The sequence below is a fragment of the Astyanax mexicanus genome, chromosome 1 (genome assembly GCF_023375975.1).
Source record: "Astyanax mexicanus isolate ESR-SI-001 chromosome 1, AstMex3_surface, whole genome shotgun sequence".
Taxonomy (NCBI): domain Eukaryota; kingdom Metazoa; phylum Chordata; class Actinopteri; order Characiformes; family Acestrorhamphidae; genus Astyanax; species Astyanax mexicanus.
This window is the reverse complement of record NC_064408.1, coordinates 104,268,709-104,285,726: the sequence shown is the minus strand read 5'-3', so window position 1 is coordinate 104,285,726 and position 17,018 is coordinate 104,268,709. Positions and strand designations below refer to the sequence as shown.

Genomic DNA, 17,018 nt, shown 5'->3' with positions numbered 1-17,018 from the left:
GCCCCTGTTTCTAATCCTGAACCAGTAAAACCAGTACACTGTGCTGAACCTCAGCCCTTGTTTCTAATCCTCACTAGTAAAACCAGTACACTGTGCTGGACCTCAGCCCCTATTTCTAATTCTGAACCAGTAAAACCAGTACACTGTGCTGGACCTCAGCCCCTGTTTCTAATCCTCCACCAGTAAAACCAGTACACTGTGCTGAACCTCAGTCCCTGTTTCTAATCCTGAACCAGTAAAACCAGTACACTGTGCTGGACCTCAGCCCCTGTTTCTAATCCTGAACCAGTAAAACCAGCCCCTGTTTCTAATCCTGAACCAGTAAAACCAGTACACTGTGCTGAACCTCAGTCTCTGTTTCTAATCCTGAACCAGTAAAACCAGTACACTGTGCTGGACCTCAACCCCTATTTCTAATCCTGAACCAGTAAAACCAGTACACTGTGCTGGACCTCAGCCCCTGTTTCTAATCCTGAACCAGTAAAACCAGTACACTGTGCTGAACCTCAGCCCCTGTTTCTAATCCTCACTAGTAAAACCAGTACACTGTGCTGGACCTCAGCCCCTATTTCTAATTCTGAACCAGTAAAACCAGTACACTGTGCTGAACCTCAGTCCCTGTTTCTAATCCTGAACCAGTAAAACCAGTACACTGTGCTGGACCTCAGCCCCTGTTTCTAATCCTGAACCAGTAAAACCAGTACACTGTGCTGAACCTCAGTCCCTGTTTCTAATCCTGAACCAGTAAAACCAGTACACTGTGCTGAACCTCAGTCCTGTACACTGTGCTGAACCTCAGTCCCTGTTTCTAATCCTGAACCAGTAAAACCAGTACACTGTGCTGAACCTCAGTCCCTGTTTCTAATTCTGAACCAGTAAAACCAGTACACTGTGCTGGACCTCAGCCCCTTTTTCTAATCCTCCACCAGTAAAACCAGTACACTGTGCTGAACCTCAGTCCCTGTTTCTAATCCTGAACCAGTAAAACCAGCCCCTGTTTCTAATCCTGAACCAGTAAAACCAGTACACTGTGCTGAACCTCAGCCCCTGTTTCTAATCCTCACTAGTAAAACCAGTACACTCTGCTGGACCTCAGCCCCTATTTCTTATTCTGAACCAGTAAAACCAGTACACTGTGCTGAACCTCAGTCCCTGTTTCTAATCCTGAACCAGTAAAACCAGTACACTGTGCTGGACCTCAGCCCCTGTTTCTAATCCTGAACCAGTAAAACTATCCCCTGTTTCTAATCCTGAACCAGTAAAACCAGTACACTGTGCTGAACCTCAGTCTCTGTTTCTAATCCTGAACCAGTAAAACCAGTACACTGTGCTGGACCTCAACCCCTATTTCTAATCCTGAACCAGTAAAACCAGTACACTGTGCTGGACCTCAGCCCCTGTTTCTAATCCTGAACCAGTAAAACCAGTACACTGTGCTGAACCTCAGCCCCTGTTTCTAATCCTCACTAGTAAAACCAGTACACTGTGCTGGACCTCAGCCCCTATTTCTAATTCTGAACCAGTAAAACCAGTACACTGTGCTGGACCTCAGCCCCTGTTTCTAATCCTCCACCAGTAAAACCAGTACACTGTGCTGGACCTCAGCCCCTGTTTCTAATCCTGAACCAGTAAAACCAGCCCCTGTTTCTAATCCTGAACCAGTAAAACCAGTACACTGTGCTGGACCTCAGCCCCTGTTTCTAATCCTCCACCAGTAAAACCAGTACACTGTGCTGGACCTCAGCCCCTGTTTCTAATCCTGAACCAGTAAAACCAGCCCCTGTTTCTAATCCTGAACCAGTAAAACCAGTACACTGTGCTGGACCTCAGCCCCTGTTTCTAATCCTGAACCAGTAAAACCAGTACACTGTGCTGGACCTCAGTCCCTGATTCTAATCCTGAACCAGTAAAACCAGTACACTGTGCTGAACCTCAGCCCCTGTTTCTAATCCTGAACCAGTAAAACCAGTACACTGTGCTGGACCTCAGCCCCTGTTTCTAATCCTGAACCAGTAAAACCAGGACACTGTGCTGAACCTCAGCCCCTGTTTCTAATCCTCCAACAGTAAAACCAGTACACTGTGCTGGACCTCAGCCCCCATTTCTAATTCTGAACCAGTAAAACCAGTACAATGTGCTGGACCTCAGCCCCTGTTTCTAATCCTCCACCAGTAAAACCAGTACACTGTGCTGGACCTCAGCCCCTATTTCTAATTCTGAACCAATAAAACCAGTACACTGTGCTGGACCTCAGCCCCGTTTCTAATCCTGAACCAGTAAAACCAGTACACTGTGCTGGACCTCAGCCCCGTTTCTAATCCTGAACCAGTAAAACCAGTACACTGTGCTGGACCTCAGCCCCTGTTTCTAATCCTGAACCAGTAAAACCAGTACACTGTGCTGGACCTCAGCCCCTGTTTCTAATCCTGAACCAGTAAAACCAGCCCCTGTTTCTAATCTTGAACCAGTAAAACCAGTACACTGTGCTGGACCTCAGCCCCTGTTTCTAATCCTGAACCAGTAAAACCAGTACACTGTGCTGAGTCTCAGCCCCTGTTTCTAATCCTGAACCAGTAAAACCAGTACACTGTGCTGGGCCTCAGCCCCTGTTTCTAATCCTGAACCAGTAAAACCAGTACACTGTGCTGAACCTCAGCCCCTGTTTCTAATCCTGAACCAGTAAAAACAAGTACACTGTGCTGAACCTCAGTCCCTGTTTCTAATCCTGAACCAATAAAACCAGTACACTGTGCTGAGTCTCAGCCCCTGTTTCTAATCCTGAACCAGTAAAACCAGTACACTGTGCTGGACCTCAGTCCCTGTTTCTAATCCTGAACCAGTAAAACCAGTACACTGTGCTGGACCTCAGCCCCTATTTCTAATCCTGAACCAGTAAAACCAGTACACTGTGCTGGACCTCAGTCCCTGTTTCTAATCCTGAACCAGTAAAACCAGTACACTGTGCTGGACCTCAGCCCCTATTTCTAATCCTGAACCAGTAAAACCAGCCCCTGTTTCTAATCCTGAACCAGTAAAACCAATACACTGTGCTGGACCTCAGCCCCTATTTCTAATTCTGAACCAGTAAAACCAGTACACTGTGTTGGACCTCAGCCCCGTTTCTAATCCTGAACCAGTAAAACCAGTACACTGTGCTGGACCTCAGCCCCTGTTTCTAATCCTGAACCAGTAAAACCAGTACACTGTGCTGGACCTCAGCCCCTGTTTCTAATCCTGAACCAGTAAAACCAGCCCCTGTTTCTAATCCTGAACCAGTAAAACCAGTACACTGTGCTGGACCTCAGCCCCTGTTTCTAATCCTGAACCAGTAAAACCAGTACACTGTGCTGAGTCTCAGCCCCTGTTTCTAATCCTGAACCAGTAAAACCAGTACACTGTGCTGGACCTCAGCCCCTGTTTCTAATCCTGAACCAGTAAAACCAGTACACTGTGCTGAGTCTCAGCCCCTGTTTCTAATCCTGAACCAGTAAAACCAGTACACTGTGCTGGACCTCAGCCCCTGTTTCTAATCCTGAACCAATAAAACCAGTACACTGTGCTGAGTCTCAGCCCCTGTTTCTAATCCTGAACCAGTAAAACCAGTACACTGTGCTGGACCTCAGTCCCTGTTTCTAATCCTGAACCAGTAAAACCAGTACACTGTGCTGGACCTCAGTCCCTGTTTCTAATCCTGAACCAGTAAAACCAGTACACTGTGCTGGACCTCAGTCCCTGTTTCTAATCCTGAACCAGTAAAACCAGTACACTGTGCTGAACCTCAGCCCCTATTTCTAATCCTGAACCAGTAAAACCAGTACACTGTACTGAGTCTCAGCCTCTGTTTCTAATCCTGAACCAGTAAAACCAGTACACTGTGCTGCACCTCAGTCTCTGCTTCTAATTATGAACCAGTAAAACCAGTACACTGTGCTGGACCTCAACCCCTATTTCTAATCCTGAACCAGTAAAACCAGTACACTGTGCTGGACCTCAGCCCCTGTTTCTAATCCTGAACCAGTAAAACCAGTACACTGTGCTGAACCTCAGCCCCTGTTTCTAATCCTCCACTAGTAAAACCAGTACACTGTGCTGGACCTCAGTCCCTATTTCTAATTCTGAACCAGTAAAACCAGTACACTGTGCTGGACCTAAGCCCCTGTTTCTAATCCTCCACCAGTAAAACTAGTACACTGTGCTGAACCTCAGTCCCTGTTTCTAATCCTGAACCAGTAAAACCACTACACTGTGCTGGACCTCAGCCCCTGTTTCTAATTCTGAACCAGTAAAACCAGTACACTGTGCTGAACCTCAGCCCCTGTTTCTAATCCTGAACCAGTAAAACCAGTGCACTGCCTGAACCTCAGCCCCTGTTTCTAATCCTCCACCAGTAAAACCAGTACACTGTGCTGGACCTCAGCCTCTATTTCTAATTCTGAACCAGTAAAACCAGTACACTGTGCTGGACCTCAGCCCCTGTTTCTAATCCTCCACCAGTAAAACCAGTACACTGTGCTGGACCTCAGCCCCTATTTCTAATTCTGAACCAGTAAAACCAGTGCACTGTGCTGGACCTCAGCCCCGTTTCTAATCCTGAACCAGTAAAACCAGTACACTGTGCTGGACCTCAGCCCCTTTTTCTAATCCTCCACCAGTAAAACCAGTACACTGTGCTGAACCTCAATCCCTGTTTCTAATCCTGAACCAGTAAAACCAGTACACTGTGCTGAACCTCAGCCCCTGTTTCTAATCCTCCACTAGTAAAACCAGTACACGGTGCTGGACCTCAGCCCCTATTTCTAATTCTGAACCAGTAAAACCAGTACACTGTGCTGGACCTCAGCCCCTGTTTCTAATCCTCCACCAGTAAAACCAGTACACTGTGCTGAACCTCAGTCCCTGTTTCTAATCCTGAACCAGTAAAACCAGTACACTGTGCTGGACCTCAGCCCCTGTTTCTAATCCTGAACCAGTAAAACCAGCCCCTGTTTCTAATCCTGAACCAGTAAAACCAGTACACTGTGCTGGACCTCAGCCCCTGTTTCTAATCCTGAACCAGTAAAACCAGTACACTGTGCTGGACCTCAGTCCCTGTTTCTAATCCTGAACCAGTAAAACCAGTACACTGTGCTGAACCTCAGCCCCTGTTTCTAATCCTCCACCAGTAAAACCAGTACACTGTGCTGGACCTCAGCCCCTATTTCTAATTCTGAACCAGTAAAACCAGTACACTGTGCTGGACCTCAGCCCCGTTTCTAATCCTGAACCAGTAAAACCAGTACACTGTGCTGAACCTCAGCCCCTGTTTCTAATCCTCACTAGTAAAACCAGTACACTGTGCTGGACCTCAGCCCCTATTTCTTATTCTGAACCAGTAAAACCAGTACACTGTGCTGGACCTCAGCCCCTGTTTCTAATCCTCCACCAGTAAAACCAGTACACTGTGCTGAACCTCAGTCCCTGTTTCTAATCCTGAACCAGTAAAACCAGTACACTGTGCTGGACCTCAGCCCCTGTTTCTAATCCTGAACCAGTAAAACCAGCCCCTGTTTCTAATCCTGAACCAGTAAAACCAGTACACTGTGCTGAACCTCAGTCTCTGTTTCTAATCCTGAACCAGTAAAACCAGTACACTGTGCTGGACCTCAACCCCTATTTCTAATCCTGAACCAGTAAAACCAGTACACTGTGCTGGACCTCAGCCCCTGTTTCTAATCCTGAACCAGTAAAACCAGTACACTGTGCTGAACCTCAGCCCCTGTTTCTAATCCTCACTAGTAAAACCAGTACACTGTGCTGGACCTCAGCCCCTATTTCTAATTCTGAACCAGTGAAACCAGTACACTGTGCTGGACCTCAGCCCCTGTTTCTAATCCTCCACCAGTAAAACCAGTACACTGTGCTGAACCTCAGTCCCTGTTTCTAATCCTGAACCAGTAAAACCAGCCCCTGTTTCTAATCCTGAACCAGTAAAACCAGTACACTGTGCTGGACCTCAGCCCCTGATTCTAATCCTCCACCAGTAAAACCAGTACACTGTGCTGGACCTCAGCCCCTGTTTCTAATCCTGAACCAGTAAAACCAGCCCCTGTTTCTAATCCTGAACCAGTAAAACCAGTACACTTTGCTGGACCTCAGCCCCTGTTTCTAATCCTGAACCAGTAAAACCAGTACACTGTGCTGGACCTCAGTCCCTGTTTCTAATCCTGAACCAGTAAAACCAGTACACTGTGCTGAACCTCAGCCCCTGTTTCTAATCCTGAACCAGTAAAACCAGTACACTGTGCTGGACCTCAGCCCCTGTTTCTAATCCTGAACCAGTAAAACCAGTACACTGTGCTGAACCTCAGCCCCTGTTTCTAATCCTCCACCAGGAAAACCAGTACACTGTGCTGGACCTCAGCCCCTATTTCTAATTCTGAACCAGTAAAACCAGTACACTTTGCTGAACCTCAGCCCCTGTTTCTAATCCTCCACCAGGAAAACCAGTACACTGTGCTGGACCTCAGCCCCTATTTCTAATTCTGAACCAGTAAAACCAGTACACTGTGCTGGACCTCAGCCCCTGTTTCTTATCCTCCACCAGTAAAACCAGTACACTGTGCTGAACCTCAGTCCCTGTTTCTAATCCTGAACCAGTAAAACCAGCCCCTGTTTCTAATCCTGAACCAGTAAAACCAATACACTGTGCTGGACCTCAGCCCCTATTTCTAATTCTGAACCAGTAAAACCAGTACACTGTGCTGGACCTCAGCCCCGTTTCTAATCCTGAACCAGTAAAACCAGTACACTGTGCTGGACCTCAGCCCCTGTTTCTAATCCTGAACCAGTAAAACCAGTACACTGTGCTGGACCTCAGCCCCTGTTTCTAATCCTGAACCAGTAAAACCAGCCCCTGTTTCTAATCCTGAACCAGTAAAACCAGTACACTGTGCTGGACCTCAGCCCCTGTTTCTAATCCTGAACAAGTAAAACCAGTACACTGTGCTGAGTCTCAGCCCCTGTTTCTAATCCTGAACCAGTAAAACCAGTACACTGTGCTGGACCTCAGCCCCTGTTTCTAATCCTGAACCAGTAAAACCAGTACACTGTGCTGAACCTCAGCCCCTGTTTCTAATCCTGAACCAGTAAAAACAGTACACTGTGCTGAACCTCAGTCCCTGTTTCTAATCCTGAACCAGTAAAACCAGTACACTGTGCTGGACCTCAGCCCCTGTTTCTAATCCTGAACCAGTAAAACCAGTACACTGTGCTGGACCTCAGCCCCTGTTTCTAATCCTGAACCAGTAAAACCAGCCCCTGTTTCTAATCCTGAACCAGTAAAACCAGTACACTGTGCTGGACCTCAGCCCCTGTTTCTAATCCTGAACAAGTAAAACCAGTACACTGTGCTGAGTCTCAGCCCCTGTTTCTAATCCTGAACCAGTAAAACCAGTACACTGTGCTGGACCTCAGCCCCTGTTTCTAATCCTGAACCAGTAAAACCAGTACACTGTGCTGAACCTCAGCCCCTGTTTCTAATCCTGAACCAGTAAAAACAGTACACTGTGCTGAACCTCAGTCCCTGTTTCTAATCCTGAACCAATAAAACCAGTACACTGTGCTGAGTCTCAGCCCCTGTTTCTAATCCTGAACCAGTAAAACCAGTACACTGTGCTAGACCTCAGCCCCTATTTCTAATCCTGAACCAGTAAAACCAGTACACTGTACTGAGTCTCAGCCTCTGTTTCTAATCCTGAACCAGTAAAACCAGTACACTCTGCTGGACCTCATCCCTTGTTTCTAATCCTGAACCAGTAAAACCAGTACACTGTGCTGCACCTCAGTCTCTGTTTCTAATTATGAACCAGTAAAACCAGTACACTGTGCTGGACCTCAACCCCTATTTCTAATCCTGAACCAGTAAAACCAGTACACTGTGCTGGACCTCAGCCCCTGTTTCTAATCCTGAACCAGTAAAACCAGTACACTGTGCTGAACCTCAGCCCCTGTTTCTAATCCTCCACTAGTAAAACCAGTACACTGTGCTGGACCTCAGCCCCTATTTCTAATTCTGAACCAGTAAAACCAGTACACTGTGCTGGACCTAAGCCCCTGTTTCTAATCCTCCACCAGTAAAACTAGTACACTGTGCTGAACCTCAGTCCCTGTTTCTAATCCTGAACCAGTAAAACCACTACACTGTGCTGGACCTCAGCCCCTGTTTCTAATTCTGAACCAGTAAAACCAGTACACTGTGCTGAACCTCAGCCCCTGTTTCTAATCCTGAACCAGTATAACCAGTGCACTGCCTGAACCTCAGCCCCTGTTTCTAATCCTCCACCAGTAAAACCAGTACACTGTGCTGGACCTCAGCCTCTATTTCTAATTCTGAACCAGTAAAACCAGTACACTGTGCTGGACCTCAGCCCCTGTTTCTAATCCTCCACCAGTAAAACCAGTACACTGTGCTGGACCTCAGCCCCTATTTCTAATTCTGAACCAGTAAAACCAGTGCACTGTGCTGGACCTCAGCCCCGTTTCTAATCCTGAACCAGTAAAACCAGTACACTGTGCTGGACCTCAGCCCCTTTTTCTAATCCTCCACCAGTAAAACCAGTACACTGTGCTGAACCTCAATCCCTGTTTCTAATCCTGAACCAGTAAAACCAGCCCCTGTTTCTAATCCTGAACCAGTAAAACCAGTACACTGTGCTGGACCTCAGCCCCTATTTCTAATTCTGAACCAGTAAAACCAGTACACTGTGCTGGACCTCAGCCCCGTTTCTAATCCTGAACCAGTAAAACCAGTACACTGTGCTGGACCTCAGCCCCTGTTTCTAATCCTGAACCAGTAAAACCAGTACACTGTGCTGGACCTCAGCCCCTGTTTCTAATCCTGAACCAGTAAAACCAGCCCCTGTTTCTAATCCTGAACCAGTAAAACCAGTACACTGTGCTGGACCTCAGCCCCTGTTTCTAATCCTGAACCAGTAAAACCAGTACACTGTGCTGGACCTCAGCCCCGTTTCTAATCCTGAACCAGTAAAACCAGTACACTGTGCTGGACCTCAGTCCCTGTTTCTAATCCTGAACCAGTAAAACCAGTACACTGTGCTGAACCTCAGCCCCTATTTCTAATCCTGAACCAGTAAAACCAGTACACTGTGCTGGACCTCAGTCCCTGTTTCTAATCCTGAACCAGTAAAACCAGTACACTGTGCTGAACCTCAGCCCCTATTTCTAATCCTGAACCAGTAAAACCAGTACACTGTGCTGGACCTCAGCCCCTGTTTCTAATCCTCCACCAGTAAAACCAGTACACTGTGCTGAACCTGTTACTCCTCAGCCCATGTCTGTCCTGTGTTTTTCCCTCTTTTGGTTTTCTGTGCTCCTGCCCTGTTTTCCTGTCTTGTGTTTCCAGCCATGTGCTTTTTTGAGCACATGGCATTGTTTTTGTTATTGTTCTGTCTCCGCCCTAGCCCCGCCCTAGCCCTGCCCAAGCCATTAGTGTTGTCACCTTGTGTCTCATTTGTAACTCCGCCCCCTCATTACTTCCACAGGTGTCCCTAGTGTGTGCCTGTGTATAAATACCTCATGTGATCCATTGTTCTCTGTCGCGCTTTTTGTTTGACCTTGTCCTGTGTGTTTGTTATTTTGGTCGACAGTTCTGGTTTGTTATCTTTATAGTGTTTTGTGCCTTGCTTCTCAAGACCTAGTTTATCTTTTGTTTTATAGTCTTAAAGTGTTTACTTTAAGTGTTTTCTTTGTCTCAGTTTTTGGTTTGCTTTTTAGTTATGTCTAAAAATAAATATGACTTGCATTTGCATCCGGCCTCCTCCTCCATGTTACAGAACCTCAGTCCCTGTTTCTAATCCTGAACCAGTAAAACCAGTACACTGTGCTGAACCTCAGCCCCTGTTTCTAATCCTGTGTTGAATCTAAGTGCTGGATTTTGTAAGGAGAATATTTAATTTAATTAATTGATTACATACTGTCACACCTATAAAGATTATAAAGTCCTGGACTGGATACTGGATTCAGGATTTGTGTAACTAAGGTTAATATAAATAGAGTAACTACAATTTACTTAATGTATTTAATTACACTTAACAAGTGCATTGTTTGTGCTTAATTTAGTGAGTTAATTAGAGTTAAATTATTAGATTTAATTAAACTTAAATGGTTTAAGGTGATCAGTGTTTTTCTCAGACTGAGTTAACAGGTTGTACAGTGGGTTATGTAATGGAATTAGTTTAAAGTTATGATCTCTTTGTTGTTTTGATCTTCAGCTCAGGCAGTGAATCACAGCACACTGGAGGTGAGATTTGAGACTGAAGTGGATGAACTGAAGACTAAAAGTGATGGTAATAATTTATTATTTATTTTGTTAGGAATAAATATGAGAAATGGGCAGCAGAGTGCACTGCAGGTAGTGTGTAGAGCACAGCTCCAGACTCTGTTCTGGTTCATGTATCCGATGTTGAGCATCAAGATTCTTATCAGCCTGAACGGAACCAGTTCTTTGGGTGGAAAATGGCAATCAGAGAATCTCTACGAGAATAAAATACTCACTTAAGAATCTCTTCCGGGTTTTTGGCCACTAGAGGGTTCTTTAGAGTGAGTCCAAAATGAATGAATTCATATGGAGCAACTGGGCAAAATAATAGTTTATAAATGTATTATAATTTGCTGACTGATAAAAGTTATTCTCAACACAACATGATAAATGTTTCAGTACATTAAACATATGCTTTAAACTGCAGTTAAAAGTGTTTTAAACACCAACCAGTCAGCACACAGTAGCAGTAATGCTAGCATCTTTACTGCCCAAAACCCTTTTCCTGTAAAAAAAATATACATATATTGGAAAGACATCATTCTGCTTTCCAAAATTCAAGTTAAATCTTGGACAAGTGGACCATTCCACCAAATGTGTGTGATTTGTTTGATGTAACTCTTCCAAATTAAACGTAACATCCAATAAAATCCAATAACACATAAATTTAACTGTTCAAAACATGTATTGGTCAATCTCAGGCAGCTTTACTTAATATTTCATAAAGTTTCTTCCAAGATGTTTATATTTTTCTCATTCCTGTTTCCAAATCTCATGTGACATTTAAGAAACATGTTTAAAAGCAAATTCACTACTTGCTTTTATTTTCTTTCAAGTCTTATTTTAAATAAATGGTTGACTGCTTCTTCAAATAATTTATATTTATGACAATGAAGAAATTACTCTATATATATCTACATTGTATCTATCTAAAATATGCATAGCAAGTTTTATCTTTTCAAGAAGAGCCAAACCTGTAAATTATCAAATTTATTATCATACAATTTATTAAACAAATAAATAAAGGATTAAACAAACAGAATTGGAAAAAATGTGTTTTACATTAACTAATATTCACATTTAGAAATCAATAAACCAATGGGCAATTCTAATTCCTGTTACTGAAACTCACTCCTGTTACTTTTTATGTTTTGAGTAATAGAACTGAAAGTAGCTCAGTCCTGTTACTGGAACTCACTCCTTTTACTGGCACTTAGTCCTGTCATTGGCTCTCACTCCTGTTACTGGAATTCACTCCTGTAACTGGCACTCAGTCCTGTTACTTTTTATGTTTTGAGTTTTTAGCATAGAATTAGCAAAAACATGAAAAATAGCTAAATGGCGGCTATGCCAATAGCATGTGGAGCACATTCTAGTGATTTTCCCAAAATTAAAAATAAGCAAATCAGATCTCAGAATTACTTTAGGTAACAGGACTGAGTGTTGAGATTGACCTCCTCCTCAGTCATAGTTACAATAAGATCCCATGATCTTTAGAAGAACCAGCTGATGTCACTTCCTGTTGTAGATGTTTCTTGTAGAATGTTCCAGATGTTTCAGTTGGGGTAATGTTTTACAGTAACAGGAATGAGTGAAACCCAGAGACACAACTAAAATGTGTATTTTAACTTAAATATTATAAATTTATTACGAAATAAATATTTTTAAAGCATAGATGGGATTTGGAGTCACACAACAATGCAAAAAATTACATCTCTAAAGGATTTTAATAATTATATTTTTGGTATGGTTTATAGTTAGAGAGTGGGGACGGGTAACAAATGCTATTTTTTCAATGTTCTAGCTTTTATTTAAGTGTTTTATTATATATTTTACTTTTGGAATTAGGTCAATGTACAAGACACTATGCTTACTAATAAACTGTATTTTAAATTTATTTTGTGTGCAGAATATGTCTACTATTTTAAATTTGTGCTTTTAGACGTTTAGCTCCGTTTACTCCCATTCATTGTGACGCACTCTCGTCTCCCTTTAGTGGTTTACAGTCATTTTCTGATATAATGGAGAATATAGGAGGTGGGTAGGCTGGTCATAAACTGTCTCTGGTTTAATTCTTGTTCTGGTCACTGTCACTGAGGAGTTAGGTGTGTTCTCTGTCTCTGGGGTCGTGACCTCCTTCCTCTCTAAAACACACCTGGCAGGTGAACAGGCTAGACTAAATTACTAGCAGGAGTGAGTGTGCTGGTACCTGATAGACTGGTGAACTGTGCAGGGGGGATTCCTGCCTTGTGTTCAATGATTCCAGCTGGAATCTGTATTTACTGTGATCCTGATCAGGAAGAAGCAGATGAGAAGATGAACTGATGGAGGGATTCTTACACTCACATGCCTAAAGTCACGGGATAGCAATATGTAAATTGAAGTGACCTCAGGGGACAGCTTGGGAATGCCCACACCAGTATAAACTGTGAGGTGTTATCTTGTGAGTGAGGTTAAACACTAACCAGTATGCTCATGGTTAAGACATGAATTACCAGAGTTAGAGTGAGACCTGATAGTGGTTTTCAGATGGATTAGAACGTTCCATTTCTTAAGTTGTGCAGAGATTTAACATTCCTCCATCCACAGTCTCACGTGTGTACCGTAAATACATCATAAAAGCATTACCACCCATTACACTGTCCGCTGTGGGTGTATCAGTGCCATCTGGATAAATTTACAGAAATCTGATCTACATTCAAGCAGCAGACATTTAATTCCCCACAGTTTATTTTAAATACAGGTTTAAATTGTTCTGCAAATTCCCACTGTAAAGTTAATTAAACATGAGGACTTTGGTGAAAATGACTGTAAGTGAAATGCTGTGTACTTTGTTATTCAGAGTCACTGAAAGACTTGAAAAACTCCCTGAAGATCACAGAGAACAATGTGGAGATCCTGAAAAAGGAGAACCAAGGTACTAAATTCAGTTTTTCTAAGAAAACCTCTAAGAACTTTATCAAGAGGGAGAACTTTCTATAAACAGACAGATTAAATAAATTGATGCATTGCTGAACTTAAATGTTTTTTATATTTTCTTCTTGAGGTTTTAGAGTGAATTAGTATTATTTAACAAACAATCCCAATTAATATATACAATCTAACCACAAGTTTTTCTAATCTGTATAATAATTTATATAATTTTAGTTTAGATTTTGCTCTTTTACTTGCACAGCATGTGTCTCTATTTCCACTGTAAATGTGTTTCATTGTTTATTTCTTGAAACTTTGCATTTGGACAACATGTGTTACTATGTTAATATTAATGATGTTCAATATAGCAGAATAAATCTATCACCAGTGTTGAATTGATTTCTCCAACATTCTGTTTATTAAAGAGAGAAAAGTGGTGTTTTCAGCATCACTTTCAGGCGGGGAAGAGGCTCATCATGGACCACACAGCATTGATGTTACTCTGGTCTACAAACACGTCTTCATCAACATCGGAAACGCTTACAACCCAGTTACAGGTAGGTTATGATTTATTTTAGATTAGGTCAGATTCAGCACGTCTGTACATTTATTAAAGGAAATTTGGCGTCATCTGTCGTTTTTTTAGATGGAACTGTGTTCTTAATCAGTTATGAATGAGTCAGAATTCTGTTAGGTTACAAATAATCCTAAATATGAGACTAAATTCTTAACTTTAAGAATGTTTTGGGAAATGCTCCCCTGAACTGAGTAATCAAGTTCATTATATTCTATGTTTAACAGGCTGGTTGATGAGATCCCTGTTTTATCTCACTTTATCTATAATTCAGGTATTTTCACTGCCCCTGTCAGAGGAGTCTACGAGTTCAAAATCTACGCTTTTGGATTTGGTGGAAGACCTATATCAGTGGCCTTACAGAAGAATGGACATCATGTAACAGGAGCACATGTTCATCAACAACCAAATGAGGCAAATTCCTCTAATGGAGTCTCACTGTTACTGGAAGTAGGAGATGTTGTCTGTGTGAAGGTCAAAGCTAATTCGTGGGTACGTGACAGTTCATTTCATCACACCACCTTTAGTGGTCAAATGTTGTTTCCTGTTTGAGCAGTTTAACTTTAAATGTTCAGTCTAAAGAAACTCTGTGATTTTCAGTAACTAACTTCAGATTATACATTTTAAACTCAGAGAGGTGAAAGTTCATCACTGTATCCGTACTTTATTCTTTATTTTCTTTAAAATCAGTAATACTCTATATCTGCCTTCCATGTTGTTGTAATGACTAAAAGTGTGGAGGAAACTAAGTAACTAATAATGTGTGATCTTCACTATGTTACCATTTCACACTTAATAAACAACATAATCTCTCATGTAATTCATATTGTGATGAAATGAGAACTGATTTTTATAAAAGAATAAATCTGAACTTGTGATCTGTAAAACCAGATGTTACAGTGGATTATTGTAACTGAGTACAGAAGACTCCCAGCTGATATCAGTTATTGCAGTTCTGTTATTATTGAGATATTCCTCTTTCAGATGATCATGTGATCAAAGCTGAGTTATGTTCAGTTCTTACAGTAAACAGCTACGTCCTCAGTTAGTTAATCAATATGAGTGTTTTATAACAGAATCTTTGATCTTATTTATAGCAAGTCTTTCCTGGACAGAGAATCCAAAGTGCTTCCTCTGATACTGAGATATATTCAGTACTGAAGTATCAGTTAAACACATTTATTCAGATCAGATCCTTCATACTGCAATTAAAAAATAATTAATTGAAAAATAATGGTCTTTTGTAGTGTACAGTTAATTCCTAAAAACTAAAACATTGAGAAATGTCATTAATTATTAATGAAATTATTAAACACATCATGAACTAGAGAACACTCGGTCAGAGGCCTCTGAAGAGTATATCTAGCAGCATATCTGTAATTAGAGGAGTCCTGCTACTGATCATGCAATGTACACCTTGCTTTAGCATGAGTTTCATATGTGATTAGTACCTGGATCGACTTAGACTGGATTCTGTTTACACTTTTTACTAAAATGTGTTTCCAGTGTGACCAGGTAAGATCAGATTTTACTCTCCTGCATAAAAAGCACATCAACACGTGCACAACTCCCATTTCACTTGCTGTAACTGACTGTAATCATGCTCTCTCACCTGCTACTATCAGTGTATTACTCTCTATCAAACAACACAGCCTAACTGTATCCCTACACGCAAATCCCATTCAGTGTACACTTGTGTTAAATGTGGTGGAGATGCGTCTCTGATCACCTCTGAATGAAGATCATAATGTGATCTGATCATAATCTGCAGTTTCTGCATGATCATGTGAGAGGAGTTAAATATGATTTTTATATTGAGCTAAAAGTTAGAGAGGGTGATAAATATATTTAAACATTATAATAATACGTTTCATGTTCATAATATACAGTATAGTGTGAAGGTTTGAACACTCTCAGTCCAATGACACATGCTGTTTTATTTCAAAATAAAAATAAGTGAATAGATCCTCTAAGGGAAACTAACATAACATTTTCTACACATTTTAGATAAAATTCCTATATATTTTCATGTTTATTTATTGCTTATTCGTGCAGATGAACAGTTGTTATGATTTAGAATGTACAGATGTGTGTTGTAAACTTTGAACTGAAAATTTTAATATGTATAATTTCACTGTGGAAAGGCTGTACTAAAGGCTGACTAGTCTGTAGTAAATTGTATGATTTTTTTACTGCTAGAGCAATACTTAATAATGACCTGCATATTCTATAAATTAATAAGTAATATAACATCTCTCAGTCTCAGTTAGTGCAGTTTCAGACCCTAAAAATAAGGACAAATAAATTCCCATAAAACACCTGGAAGTGACACTAATCAACATTAGCATTTTTCTGCTGACACCACAAGGCCACACTAAGCTATCTACATTATTATTTCAGAGATTTATTACTGTTTCAGAGATTTTACCATCAGCTGTTAAACATTTACATGTTTCTGTACAAATTACAGACCAAAACATTCTGATAATACAGTTAATAACTAACACATGTCCACTATATATATAGTATCTGAGTGTAGCAGTGAAACAGTAGAAGAAAGCGGGAGAGTTTTAAAGATGAGTGCAGTTTATCTGCTGCTGCTGCTGGTGCTGGGCTGCAGTTTGTTGGAGGGACAGTCAGTCAGGGTGAATAGCATCACTCTGAGGGGTTCTGAAGACAGAGGAGACAGAGAGAACGAGATTCAGGCTGCTGAGAATCCCACAACTGAAGCTACAACCACAACCTCCACCCAACAAAGCTGCCAGCAGGACATCCACTCTGTACTGAGAGAGATGAGCGCTGTGCTGGCAGAGCTGAAAGTTGAACAGAGACACACGACGACTGCAGTGAACAACTTAGAGAGCAGACTGAGAGCCAGTGAGAGTCAAGTGGAGGAGCTGAAGAAGAAGAGTGAAGGTAAATCATGGAGCATGCTGTGTGTGTCTAAATCAGAAATTCACAATTTTTGTACAGAATGTTTATTTCTATACATGGATAAGCCAAATATGTTTTAGTACATTTAGTTGAGATATTTATTAATATAGAACTAAGTCAACAACAAATAAATAAATAACATAAATTGTACCTATTGGTTGAGCAGTTCAACCTTTCAGAGTAAAAGTCATTAATTTCTCATTGGTTCCTGTCACCACCTTGTCTTAATGTTTCTATTTGTACAGCAATTCAGATTTATGCTACTAACATCATCAAGTGCCG

General features: G+C 41.7%; 1 protein-coding gene across 10 annotated transcripts in view; it reads left to right on the top strand.

Moving 5' to 3' along the window:
- LOC125780968 (repetitive organellar protein-like) overlaps positions 1 to 17,018 on the top strand; it is a 72,558-nt gene that overhangs the window by 35,975 nt on the left and 19,565 nt on the right. For 2 of the 10 annotated variants that reach the window (XM_049463462.1, XM_049463451.1), the window contains 3 exons: positions 10,269 to 10,343; positions 13,158 to 13,232; positions 13,654 to 13,785. The exons of 7 other annotated variants lie outside the window; for them this stretch is intronic. In XM_049463462.1, coding sequence (XP_049319419.1) covers positions 10,269 to 10,343; positions 13,158 to 13,232; positions 13,654 to 13,785 — 282 coding nt within the window. Of the gene's footprint in view, positions 1 to 10,268; positions 10,344 to 13,157; positions 13,233 to 13,653; positions 13,786 to 16,314; positions 16,719 to 17,018 lie in introns of those variants that run through there. One more of the 10 variants, XM_049463457.1, reaches the window with a different exon arrangement.